This window comes from Mobula hypostoma, chromosome 8 (assembly GCF_963921235.1).
Source record: "Mobula hypostoma chromosome 8, sMobHyp1.1, whole genome shotgun sequence".
Taxonomy (NCBI): Eukaryota; Metazoa; Chordata; class Chondrichthyes; order Myliobatiformes; family Myliobatidae; genus Mobula; species Mobula hypostoma.
The window spans coordinates 135,705,042-135,719,488 of NC_086104.1; the positions used below are offsets into that span (position 1 = coordinate 135,705,042).

At 41.6% G+C, this 14,447-nt stretch overlaps 1 protein-coding gene across 3 annotated transcripts in view; it reads left to right on the forward strand.

Annotated features, from left to right (window-relative positions):
- LOC134350981 (deleted in malignant brain tumors 1 protein-like) overlaps positions 1-13,540 on the forward strand; it is a 77,202-nt gene extending 63,662 nt beyond the window's left edge. For 2 of the 3 annotated variants that reach the window (XM_063056924.1, XM_063056925.1), the window contains one exon: positions 13,034-13,540. In XM_063056924.1, coding sequence (XP_062912994.1) covers positions 13,034-13,047 — 14 coding nt within the window. In that variant the 3' untranslated portion in view covers positions 13,048-13,540. The remainder of the gene's footprint in view (positions 1-13,033) is intronic. The other variant, XM_063056926.1, reaches the window with a different exon arrangement.
- The last annotated feature ends 907 nt before the right edge of the window (positions 13,541-14,447 follow it).

Here is a 14,447-nt window from a genome sequence, read left to right on the forward strand (position 1 = left end):
CAAGGAAACAGGCCACTTCGGCCCATCTAGTCCATGACGAACTCATACCCTCACCTAGTCCCACCGACCTGCACTAGGCTCACAACCCTCCATTCCTTTCTTGTCCATATAATTGTCCAATTTAACTTTAAACGTCAACATCGAACCTGCCTCAACCACTTCTGCTGGAAGTTCGTTCCACACAGCTCCCACTTTCTGAGTAAAGAAGTTCCTCCTCATGTTACCACTAAACTTTTGTCATCTGACTTTCTCTCTCAACTCATGTCCTCTTGTTTGAATCTCCCACACTCTCAATGGAAAAAAGCCGATTCACGTTAATTCTATCTATCCCCCTCATAATTTTAAATACCTCTAACAAGTCCCCCCTCAACCTTCTACGCTCCAAAGAATAAAGACCCAACTTGTTCAACCTTCTCTGTAACATAGATGATGAAACCCAGGTAACATTCTAGTAAATCTTCCCTGTACTCTCTCTAATTTGTTGACATTTTCCTATAATTCGGTGACGAAAACTGTACACAATACTCGAAATTTGGCCTCACCAATGCCTTGTACAATTTCAACAATACATCCCAACTCCCATACTCAATGCTCTGCTTTATAAAGGCCAGCATACCAAAAGCTTTCTTCACCACTCTATCCACATGAGATTCCACCTTCGGGGAACTATGCACCAATATTCCTTGATCCCTCTGTTCTACTGCACTGTTCAATGCCCTACCATTTACCATGTATGTCCTATTTTGTTCAGTCCTACCAAAATGTAGCACCTAATATTTATCAGCATTTAACTCCATCTGCCATCTTTCAGCCCACCCTTCTAACTGGCCTAAATCTCTCTGCAAGCTTTGAAAACCTACTTTATTATCCACAACTCCACCTAACTTAGTATCATCTGCATACTTACTCATCCAATTTACCACCCCATCATCCACATCATTAATGTATATGCTAATTAACAATGGACACAGTACAGATCCCGGAGACACACCACTAGTCACTGGCCTCAAATCTGACAAACAGTTATCCACCACCACTGTATAGCGTCTCCCATCCAGCCACGGCTGAATCCATTTTACTAGTTTAATATTAATACATAACGATTCAACCTTCCTAACTAACCTTCCATGTGGGACCTCGTCAAAGGCCTTACTGAAGTCCATAAAGACAATATCCACCGCTTTACCCTCGTCAACTTTCCTACCAACCTCTTCAAAAAATTCAATAAGATTTGTCAAACAAGACCTGCCACGTGCAAATCCATGTTGACCGTTCCTAAAAAAGACCCTGTCTATCCAGATATTTATATATACCAACTCTAACAATACTTTCTATCAATTTACCGACCACTGACGTCAAACGCACAGGCCGATAATTGCTAGATTTAGTCTTAGAACCCATTTTAAACAATGGAACAACATGACCAATATGCCAGTCCTCCGGCACTATCCCCGTTTCTAATGACATTTGAAATATTTCTGTCAGAGCCGCTGCTATTTCCACACTAACTTCCCTCAAGGTCCTAGGGAATATCCTGTCAGAACCCGGAGACTTATCCACCTTTATATTCCTTAAAAGCTCCAGTACTTACTCTTCTTTAATTATCAGAGAATATCCTTCTCTTTAGTTAATATCGAAGAAAAGATATTGTTCAGAATCTCCCCCATCTCTTTTGGCTCCACACATACCGGTCCACTCTGATTCTCCAAGGCTCCAATTATATCCCTCACTATCCTTTTACAGTTAATATAACTGTAGAAAACCATGGGATTTATTTTCACCTTACTTGCCAAAGCAACCTTATAACTTCTTTTAGTTTTTTTTTTCTAATTTCTTTCTTAAGATTCATTTACATTCTTTGTATTCCTCGGGCACCTCATTTGAACCTCATTTGAACACTAATGCGCGCCAAGTTTCAGATATCCCTCGAAAAACATGGCTCCCTCAAACTTTGAACCTTTCCTTTCAACCTAACAGGAATGTAAAGATTCTGTACTCTCAAATTTTCATCTTTAAATGACCTCCATTTCTCTTTTACATTCTTCCCATAAAACAAATTGTCCCAGTCCATTCTTTCTAAATCCTTTCGCATCTCTTCAAAGATAGCCTTTCTCCGATCAAAAATATCAACCCTGGTTCCAGTCCTATCCTTCTCCATAATTACAATGAAACTAATGGCATTGTGATCACTGGACCCGAAGTGCTCCCCAAAACAAACCTCCGTCACCTGACCTATTTCATTCCCTAACAGGAGATCCAATACTGCCCCTTCTCTAGTTGACACCTCTATGTATTGCTGCAAAAACCTATCCTGCACACATTTTAGAAACTCCAAACCATTCATCTGTTTTACAGTATTGGCTTCCCAGTCTAGGTGTGGAAAATTAAAATCTCCCACAATCACAGCCTTGTGCTTACTACAAATATCCGCTATCTCCTTACAAATTTGCTCCTCAAATTCTCGCTCCCCATCTGGTGGTCTATAATACACTCCGATACGAGTTACCACACCTTTCCCATTACTCAATTCCACCCAAATAGCCTCTCTAGACGAGCCCTCTTATCTATCCGGCCAGGCACCTATATATTATTTTCTCTGACAAGCAATGCAACACCTCCCCCTCTTGTCCATTACACCTGATGCAATTAAATCCAGGAATATTTAGTTTCCAATCACACCCCTCCTGTAACCATGTTTCACTAATAGCTACCACATCATACTTCCACGTATCAATCCATGTTTTAAGCTCATCCACCTTTCTTGTGATGCTCCTAGCATTAAAATAAATGCATTTAAGAAATGTTTCAACACTTACTCTCTGTTTATCACTATCGGTGCAAACAACTTACTATTTTCTTTTTCTTCCGTCTTTCCTACATCTGTTCCTACACTCTGGTTCCCCTCCCCCCTCGTATCTAGTTTAAATCCACCGGAACCTCCTTAGAAAACCTACCTGCAAGAATATGTGTCCCCCTATCCGAGCCACGTCCGAACCTATCCATATTTTTCCTTACAAATCAGGGCCTCCAATCCCGCCAATATCCTTGTAAATCTTCTCTGTACCATTCAATCTTATTTAGATGTTTCCTGCAGGTAGTTGAGCACAACTGCACACAGTATTTCAATTTAGGTCTCAACGAACTCTTCTGCACCTTCTTCATATCTGCTCATATACTGTATACAATACTTTGATTTATGACGGCCAATGTGCCAAAAGCTCTCTTTGCGACCGGCACCACCTGCGACGCCACTTTAAATGAAATTTGTACCTGTATTCCCAGCTGCCCTTGTTCTACAGCACTCCTTTATGTTCTATTGATCACTGTGTAAGATATGCCCTGGTTGTTCCTACCGAATTTCAACACCTCTCTCGTCTGCATTTGAATTCAATATGCGATTTTACATCCTATTTGTCCAGCTTTGCCAGATCCCGCTGGAATTTCTGATAGCTTTCCGCGCTGCTGCTGCACTCCAGACTTATTGTCATCCGCAAATTTGCTGATGAAGTTAGCCACATTTTCATCCAGGTAACAGAAAGAGATGACAAATAAGAATGGGTCAAGCACCGATCCCTGAGTCAATCTACTCGTAACGGACCTCCAGTCAGACAGCCAACAAACTTCGGCCACGCTGGCTTCTCCCACAAAACCAATGTCCAAATCAGTTTACCACCTTCTCTTAAATGCCCTGCGGCTGAACCATCTTGATCAAACTCCCATGCGGGACATTGCCAAATACCTTTATAATTTATTTACTGTCTTGTCTTCATTGAATTTCCTGGGAACTTCTTCGAATTCTCTTTAAGGCAGGTTAGACTTGTCTTACCACTAACAAAGCCATGAAGTCTATCTCTAATCTGTTTATGCCTATGCTCATATATCAGGTCCCTTAGAATACCTTCCAATAACTTTCTCACTATGTATGTGAAGCTCACTGGTCTGTTATGTCCTCGTTTATTTTCAGAGCATTTCATAGCAGTGGATGAGCAGTAGCTATCTTCCAAGCTGGCACCTCACCTGTTTGTTCAAATATCTCTCCTGGAGCTCCTGCAATTTTTTAACTTGTCTCCCATAGAGTCTGCGGGAATACCTTTTCAGGCTCTAGGGTGAATCCACACTAATATGCCCCAAAATAGCAAATGACCCCTCCTTTGTAATCTGTATATGTTCCACGAAATCGATTCTGATTTTCTTCACTTTTATAGACTCTGTGTTCGTCTCCTTTGTAAATACAGACGATAAAACTAAATTGACAGCTCCACGATCTCTTTTGGTTCTATGCATGGATTGCGAATCTTATCTTCCAGAGGGCCAATTATGTCCCTTGCAATTATTTATTTATTTATTTCTCTTAACATATCCGTTAAATCCATTAAGATGATCTTCCAACTTGTCTGCTTGGGGAAACTTCATGCCTTCTTTTAGCACTTTTTTTTATTATTCAGTGTTTTCTGCCATTTATTACACACCATAAGTACTTTGTTGGTATCTCCTTTTTCCTGTGAAATACCTCTTTTATTTCCTAATATCCCTCAAAAATGGCCTAAATATCCCTTGAAAGGGTAGGTTCCCTAGTCCGTTTATTCTGCCACGCAGAAACGAACTTTGTTTTCTCAAAACTTCACTTTTGAAGTCTTTCTAGTGACCAAGTACATCTTTGCCAGAAAATAGCCTTTCCCAGTCCATACTGGCCAGGTCCTTTCTGATAAACAATCTTTCATCGCTACCCTGCTTCTTTCTCTGATCAAAGATCATGGATCTCACACTCTATCACTGGGACTTCTAAGTACTGATGAAGGAAAATTTCCTCTACTCAACTGACAATCTCTGTCTCTTCTAGTCCTTTAAAGTATTGGAATCCTGGTCAATCGGTGGAGAGTTAATATCACCTACTCAAACAAGCTGAGGTTTTTGGCGGCATTCTCCAATGTCTGTACAATTTCGTTCCTGTACGTCCAGTCGGGTAGACTATAACATAGTCTCATTAACGTCGTCATACATGACATGATTTTCAATTGCATCAATAACGCCTCACAAGACTAGCTGTCCAATCTGTCATGGCAGCACTACCGTGACATTTTCTCTGACTAGTAAAGCCAACCCTCCTCTTCTAATCATTCCCGCTCTGACCCATTTGAAGCTATGGAATCAGCATGTCCCCTTCAACTAAGTCTTACGAATGGCTACAATACCGTAATACCATGTGCAAATCTATGGCTTGAGCTAATCTGCCTTTTCTACGATATTACTTGCATTGAAATACGTGTAATTCAGAGCAATAGTCACACTATGCTCACCCTTTTGTTCCCTGACATTGTCGAAGGCTTAACCATATCTGCTTTATTTTAATTATGTCTGCCGATCAATCCCAACCGCTGTTCGAAACACTAAATTGCGCGAGTCGATACCTGAGGCCAACCAGAGTGAACATCGTCTTCTCACGCTTCCTATCCACAATTTGCCACTGTTCTTAAAAAAAAAAAGTAGGGACAGGACTGGCAGCTGAAGTTCCAGGGTTCCGTTGCCTGGAACGTAATTAAGCGTGAGCGAGAACTCTCAGGGACAATGTTGGGACTGCAGAGGACGTCTACTGGCGTGTTATGGGTGGAACTGTGGAATATAAAAGGAATGACGACTTGTAGGACAATTTTACAGACTCCCAACAGTCTACAGGATTTAGAGGGGCACATTTCTGAGAAATCACAGGCTGTTGCATGAAACATAAGGATGATGACAGGTGATTTATAGTTTCCACATATTGACTGGGATTCCCGTACTGTAGAGGGGGGATGGGATAGAGTTTATTAAATATGTTCATGGCAGCTTCCCTAACCAGTACGTTGAAGTCCAGCTAGAAAGAACATGATACTAAATCTCCTGTTAAGGAATAAGGCAGGGCAAGCAGCAGAAGTATGTGCCAGGGAAAACTTTGAAATTTTGCATCTAGAGCTCATTTGCCACTAGTTTCAAGACCTTTTTGGAGAAGGATAGATTTGGTCCTCCAGATAAGGTTCTAAATTGAAGAATGACCAAATTTGATGGTATCAGAAAGGATCGGGCAAGTGTGGACTGCGACAAGCTGTTTTCTGGCAAAGGTGCATTTGGTAAGAGGAAAGCCTTCAGAAGTTAAATGCTGACGAGTATAGCGTTTGTATATTGCTGTCAGAATAAAAGGCGGAAATAACAAGTTCAGGAAACTTTGTTTTCGAGAGGAATAGAGGCCCTGGTTAGATCGAAAGATGCATAACGTGAATAATTAGGATGGAGCCAGTGAGTTACTCAAAATGTTTTAGAAACATGAGAGAGCACACAAGAACGAAATCAGGAAGTTGAAAGCAGGCTCGAGGTTGCTCAGGTAGAAAACTTGAAAGTGAATCCAAAGACTTCTACAGGTATGCTAAGGGCAAAGGCATAGCAAGGGACAAAATATATCCTCAGAAAGATCAGAGTGTTCACATGGAACCGAGAGAGATGGTGGAGGTCTTAAATGATGCTGTTTTGCAGCAGTATTTACTCCCGACATAGAACGATTCTGTAGATGTTAAGCTAAGCCGACTTGAGGTCTTACATTACATAACAGCAAGCATTTTGTGCCTTGAGTTAACTGAGAGACAATAAATTCCTCATCCCTGAGACATCTTGGCATTCAAAATGAGGTGGAAATTTTGAATAAAAATTGACTTTATGGAAAATTCATGGACTGGTCTCTGACCAGCAGTTTGCCACATAGGTCGTTGCCAGGTGCATTGCTGGTGTCACATTATTGACGATCTCGAAGATAGTTTGGTGAAATGGGTTGGCAAACCTGCGGATTTCAGCAAATTTAGAGTGTAGTGAACAGCGACGAAAACTTTCAAAGCTTGTAGTCGTCCCTTGACCAGATGGAAAACTGGGCTATTAATTTTATATGGAATTTTATACAGACATATGTAAGGTGTTGCACTTTTATAGGACTTACACAGTGAGTGGTGGATGATTGAGCAGTGCAGTAGGGCAGAGTGATCCAAGAAAACAGATGAGTTATTCTTTGAAAGAGGCGTCACATGTAGATTAGGTCGAAAAGAAAGCTTATGGCACACTGAGCTTCATAAGTCAAAGTACCATGTACAGGCGATGAGATAACGTGTTGAATTTGCGTAAGTAGTTATTGAGGCCTAATTTGGGGTATTATGTGCAGCTTTTTTCACCTACCTTCACGAAACATTTCAAAGGGATTGAAAGAGTACAAAAATACTAAAATGTTGTAGGACTTGAGATATAGGAAAAGGTTAAACAAGTTAGTTCTTCATTTCCTGGAGTGTTTAAGAATTAGGAGAGATTTGACAGAGATATGAAAGTATGGAGATGTGTCACTAGCAAGGAAGGTGTAAATAATTCCCTCCCTCCGCTGGCGTGCAAGTCCCTCTTTGGCAATGTGCAGCACTTACCGAGCGGACTGCACCCACTACCGCTCCCTTATACACCGATGGGAGTAACAAGAAGTCATGGGAGCAGGTGGTGGATGGTCGTATAAACAGTCATTGCATATCACAAGCCCTGGTTATATTCTGCCACTGATGCCAGGCAGAAAATCCCTGAATAGTATTGATAATAGTTCGGGTGAACTTTTTGTATAAAGACACAGTGCAGAAAAAGGCAAAGGCAAAAAACATCAGAAGGAGGAAAATTGCCAAGAACAATCGTGGTAATGGATAAGACCATGATCGCCAACCCACTCGACACGGTAGCAAATGATGATAATGATGATGAGGAGAATGATGAAACTAAATTAAGACCAGTGTGTAGGGTAAATGCAATCAGGTTGTTTCAATTGAGGCTGTTTAGGACGAGAACTAGAGTAATTGTGTCAGGAGTGAAAGGTGAAATGTTTAAGGAAAACATTAAAATAATTTCTTCACTCAGAATTTGGTGAGTGTGTGGTATAAGCTGACAAGGAAAGTGGTAGACGCGGATTCGATTTCTTCCTCTAGCAGACATTTATTTTGCTATACTGAGGGCTATTATCCATTCAAAGAAATTAAAACGATGCACAGAAAACAGATGCTGACGTCCAGATTCTGGTTCAATCGATTCCATCAATCAAATCGACTATTACACCAGCGACCCGTTTAACGGCTCCGTTTATGGACGGGATTGTAGTGAAGGAAACACCTGTGTTCCCGGTTGGTACATGTTTTCTTTCGGTTTTTATTTTCTACCTCTACCTCATGTTGGTGTCAAATATAAACTAACAAAGAAAGTTGTACAGGCATGCACGACGTAAATTGATCTGAGATCTGATACTTTTCTGAGCGATTTGCTTTAATTGATGTGTGTGACAAAAAAAAAACGCTTCTGTAGCCAGGTGTGTAATTGAACGAAACGTTATTTCATTGTTCGTTGCATCTTGCTCGTTTTCATGTGGAGATTTTGAGGAATAATTAGTACATCGTGTTCGTGCGCAATACATTGCTCATAGTCAGAAAACAAATAAACATCCATCCTTCATCGAAATGCGCATCACACAAAGAACAAAAACAATATCTCTCATTCAGCAGGGTGTGCTGTTCAACATGTTGTTTCGGAGATAGTGATTTCATTCATTCTTCCTTCTAAATCTGGTTCTCGGCGCTGAAAGTAAAACCATTGGCTCTCCTGATGCTCCGGTCCTGATGGCCGGCAGTACTGACAATCTGCTGATGCTCAGAGATTCCCAAGATGATCACAAAAATTAAGGTAAATTAATTTCAACAAGGACGGGCTACACCTGAACCCGAAGGGGCCAGTATAGTGGTGGGAAGATAGAGTTGTTAGGGAGGGATTAAACTAATTTAGTAGGGGGATCGGAACCGGAATGATAGAGCCGTGGTGGGGGAAACAGAAATAAATCTAAGATAGTGAAGAGTAAAGATGTCAGGAAAGACAAGCAAGTGATGGGGCAAATTTGTTGTCATTGGGATGAGTTGAAGTGCAATAAATTTGCAGTGCAATCAAAGCAAAACATACCAAATACTGGTCTTAAGGTGTTATAATTAAATGCACGCAGCATAAGGAATAAGGTGGACAATCTTGTCGTACAGCTACAGATTGGCAGGTATGATATTGTGACCATCAGTGAGACGTCGCTAAAGGATGGATGCCTCTGGTAGCTGAACGTCCAAGGATACACGGTGTATCGGAAGGATAGACAGGTAGGCAGACGGTGTGGTGGTGGCTTTATTGGAAAGGAATGATATTAAATCATTAGAAAGAGGTGACATAGGATCGGAATGTTCAGAAACTTTATGGGTTGAGCTAAGAAATCGCAGGAGTAAAAGGACCCTGTTGGCAGTTATATACAGGTCTCCTAAAGGGGTCCTTTGACATCTGCCGGACGATGCTGAGGACGTTCTACGAGTCTGTGGTGGCCAGAACGATCATGTTTGCTGTTGTGTGCTGGGGCAGCAGGCCGAGGGTAGCAGATACCAACAGAATCAACAAACCTATTCGTAAGGCCAGTGATGTTGTGGGGATGGAACTGGACTCTCTGGCAGTGGTGTCTGAAAAGAGGATGCTGTCCAAGTTGCATGCCATCTTGGACAATGTCTCCCATCCACTACATAATGTACTGGTTGGGCACAGGAGTACATTCAGCCAGAGACTCATTCCACCGAGATGCAACACAGAGCGTCATAGGAAGTCATTCCTGCCTGTGGTCATCAAACTTTACAACCCCTTCCTTGGCGGCTCAGACACCCTGAGCCAATAGGCTGGTCCAGGACTTATTTCCTTGCATAATTTACATATTACTATTAAACTATTTATGGTTTTATTACTATTTAATTATTTATCTTGCAACTGTAACGAAAACCAATTCCCCCGGGATCAATAAAGTACGACTATGACTATGACTATGACAAACTGCTGCAGGGATGTGGACTACAAATTACAACAGGAAATAGAAACGGATTGTCAGGAGGACAGTGTTATGATAATTGTGCAGGATTTTACAATGCCAGTGGATTGGCAAAAAATAGGTCGGCACTGGATCTCAAGAGACAGAATTTGTAGAATATTTGCGAGATAGCCTTTTAAACAGTTTGTTGTTGAGCCCACCAGGGAATCGGCTGTACTGGATTGGGTATTGTGCAATGAACCAGAGATGATTAAAGAGATTGAGGTAAACGAACCCTTAGGAGTCAGTGATTATAACATGATTGAGCTCACTGTGAAATTTGAGAAAGAGAAGCGGGAATCGGATGCATCGGTATTTCAGTGGAATAAAGGAAACTACAGTGGCATGAGAAAGGAACTGGCCAAAGTTGACTGGAAAGAGACACTGGCGGAAAAAAACGGCAGAGCAGCAGTGGCTGGAGTTTATGCGAAAAATGAGGAATGTGCAAGACAGGTATATTCCAAAAAAGAAGAAATTTTCGACTGGAAAAAGGATGCAACCGTGGCTGAAAAGAGAAATCAAAGCCAAAGTTAAAGCAAAGGAGAGGGTGTACAAGGAAGATAAAATTAGTGGGAAGACAGAGGATTGGGAAGTTTTTAAATGCTTACAAATGGAAACTAAGAAGGTCATTAAGAGGGAGAAGATCAACAATGAAAGGAAGCCAGCAAATAATATCAAAGAGGATACTGAAAGATTTTTCAAGTATATAAAGAGTAAAAGACAAGTGAGAGAAGATATAAGACCGATAGAAAATGATGCTGGAGAAATTGTAATGGGAGATAAGGAAATGGCGGCGGAACTGAATGAGCATTTTGCATCAGTCTTCACTGAGGAAAACATCAGCAGTATACCGGACACTCAAGGGTGGCAGGGAAAAGACGTGTGCGCAGTTACAATTCTGACAGAGAAACTGTTCAGGAAGCTGAATATTCTAAGGGTAGATAAATTTCCCGGACCAAATGGAATTCACCCTCATGTTCTGAAGGAAGTAGCTGTCAAGATTGCGGAGGTACTAGCAATGATCTTTCAAAGTCAATAGATTCTGGCATGGTTCCGTAGGACTGGACGATTGCAAATTTCGCTCCGCTATTTAAGAAGCGGGTAAGGAGGCAAAAAAGAAAATTATAAACCTGTTAGCATGACATCGGTGGTTGGGAAGTTGTTGGAGTCGATTGTTAAGGATGACTTTACAGAGTACCTGGAGGCATATGACAGGATAGGCAGAATACAACATGGTTTCATTAAAGGAAAATCCGACCTGACCGACCTTTTGCAATTTTTTGAGGAAATTACACGTAGGCTAGACGGGAAATGCAGTGGATGTTGTATATTTGGATTTTCAGAAGGCCTTTGACAAGGTGCCACACATGACGCTGCTTAACAAGATAAGAGCCCATGGAATTATGGGAAAGTTACATACGTGGATAGAGCGTTGGCTGATTGGCAGGAAACAGAAAGTGGGAACAAAGGGATCCTATTTTGGTTAGCTGCCGGTTACCAGTCGTGTTCCGCAGGGGTCCGTGTTGGGGCTGCTTCCTTTTACATTCTACATCAACGATTTGGATTATGGAATATATGGCTTTGTGGCTAAGTTTGCTGATGACTCAAAGATAGGTGGAGGGGCCGGTAGTGCTGAGGAAACGGAGAGTCAGCAGAGAGACTTGGATATATTGGAAGAATGGGCAAAGAAGTGGCAAATAAAATAGAATGCTGGAAAGTGTATGGTTATGCACTTTGGCAGAAGAAATAAACGGGAAGACTATTATTTAAATTGGGAGAGAGTTTAAAGTTCTGAGATGCAACTGGACTTGGGAGTCCTCGTACAGGATACTTTTAAGCTTAACCTCCAGGTCGAGTGGGTGGTGAGGAAGGCGAATGAAATGTTGGCATTCATTTCTAGAGGAATAGAGTATAGGAGCAGGGATATGATGTTGAGTCTATATAAGGCACTGGTAATACCTCACTTGGAGTACTGTGGCTAATTTTGGGCTCCTTATTTAAGAAAGGATGTGCTGACGTTGGGGACGGTTCAGAGATGATTCACCAGAATGATTCCGGGAATGAGAGGGTTAACATATGAGGAACGTTTGTCTGTTCTTGGACTGTATTCCTTGGAGTTTAGAAGAATGATCGGGTACCTCATAGAAATATTTAGAATGTTGAGAAGGATGGACAGAGTGCATGCGGCAAAATTGTTTCCCATGGGGGGGGGGGGGGGGGGGAGTCCAGTACCCGAGGGCAGGATTTAAGGATTGAAAGGCACCCATTCAGAACAGAGAGGCGAACATTTCTTTTTTCTTTTTTTGTTTTTACCCAGAGTGTGGTGAATTTATGGAATTTGTTTTCACTGGCGGCAGTGGAGGCCAAGTGTTTGAGTGTATTTATGGCAGAGATTGTTAGGTATCTGAGTAGCCAGAGTATCAAATGTTATGGTGAGAAGGCGGGAGAGTGGGTCTAAATGGGAGAATGGATCAGCACATGATAAAATGGCGGAGCAGACTTGATGGACCGAATGGCCGACATCTGCTCCTTTATCTTATTGTCTTGTGGTCTAAATACACTCTTTTTCACATCCGTAGGAACCAAAATTCTGGGTAACGGATTATTGACCGGCCTATGATTTCGACAGCACAATCTTTATTGGTATTTCTTAAAAATACATGTCCTGGGAAAGTGGTTCAGGAGCAGTGCTGTTCTCAAGCAGACAAAGTTGTCATCCTGGAGTCTTATCCGAAACACGTGACTCTACAATTTTGTATCGTCCACGCCGGTTTCTCTGTATACACTATATTTCCAGTGACTGAAACTACTTCCAACCATTTCTCCCCAGCATCTGGTCCTCCTACGCAAATGAGATGCTTAAATCCGTGCTGCTGATTAAATCACTGCCGTTGATTTTCAATAGTTTGTCCTCGCGGTGCAAATTTCTCTCTCGCGTATTGAACTTAATGTTTTTTTTGTTTTAAATGTCATGTCTATTTAGTTTGAGAAGACTAATCCTTTCAATGAGAAACTTTCAATTTCGTTAATGAAATAAAAAGGCCGAGTAATATTCCAAATGTTATTAAGTTTCAATCCGCTTTATTTGGCATAATATATCAACTTTGTTTTCATTCTCAGGTAGATTAATATAAAGTCCAAGATTCCATATTCGATTGCCAATCTTGAAGACAATGGAAATGTTCTGACTTAGATCGAGAAGCCACCCTTTCTTCTGTCAAGAAAGAGGCGCATGCAGATCTTCATCTTGCTGTCATCTCTTGCACAATTACCAAATGCAGAAATATTGACTAATTTTGTGTTTATTTGGTTTGACTCCTGTCCTGTTACTTACAGAAAACATCTTTGTTTTGTTCAATGTAAATAAGTTTGAAGAAATGAAAAAAAAAAGGAAAATCCCTCGTAAAGAAAGATCATGGCTATTTCTATCGATTAAATATTAAAAACAATTACTCTGTATTACCCTTTTCCAGTATTCCTAACACTTGTTAGAGATATACCGGGTGTTCAGATGAATGGATTAACGGTTATATTGCGCTTTATTTTGTTATGGATGTTGGCAGTTGGTCTTTTATTTTTGCATTGCTCTGCGACATTTCAAGCACATTAAATAAATATATCATCTTATGCATGTGTTCACATTTTGTCCGAAAACAAGCCATATCAGGGGCAGTGAAATACTACTGCGCTGTTTCATCAGGAATTCTAATGTGAACAAGAGATATATACTATTATCATAGACGTTCTTATGATTCTCCAAATGATCCAGTAAGTTGACATCTGGCACAATAGATTAAAAACAAAAAACAAAACAAAACAAAAAAGTAGCTATCAACAGATTAAGAGAAAAATAAGGGAATTCAAAAAGCCTGAGAGCACTCTTCAGAGACACGAGAGAAGCGGGGGATGGGGGGTGGAGTCATAGACGTTCTTATGATTCTCCAAATGTCCCGGCAAGTTGGCATCTGGCAGAGTAGATTCAAAACGAAAAATAAAGTTGCCAGCAACAGATTAAGGGAAAAATAGGGGAATTCAAAGAGTCTGAAAATGCTCTTCAGTGTCATGAGAGAGAGGGGGTAAGATGGGAGAGGGAGGAGGGGAGAGAAAGGAGGGGAGGAATGGGGGAAGGAGAGGGAGCGGGGGAAGGAGGGGGGGAAAGGGGGAAAGAGAGGGGAGAGTGAGAAGAGGGAGAGGGGGGATTGAGAGGTCTAGGGGAAAGCAGACGGAGGGGAACGAGGGGGAGGGGAAGGAGGGGATGGAAGGAGAGGGGGAAGGAGGGGATGGAAGGAGAGGGGGAAGGAGAGGAGAGGGGTGAGAGAGAAAAACAGAGAGGGGGCAAGAGGAGAGAGAGAGAAGGAAAAAGAGAAACAGAAAGGAAGGAGACGGTGGGAATGAGAGTGAGAAAGAGAAGGAAGAAGAGAGAGTGGAGAGGATTGAGAGAGAAAGAAAACCGGGAGAGAGAGAAAAGGGCGAGGTGAGAGAAGGGGAAAGGAGAGAGAGGGTGGAGGAGAGAGAGGGATGGAGAGAGGGGGTG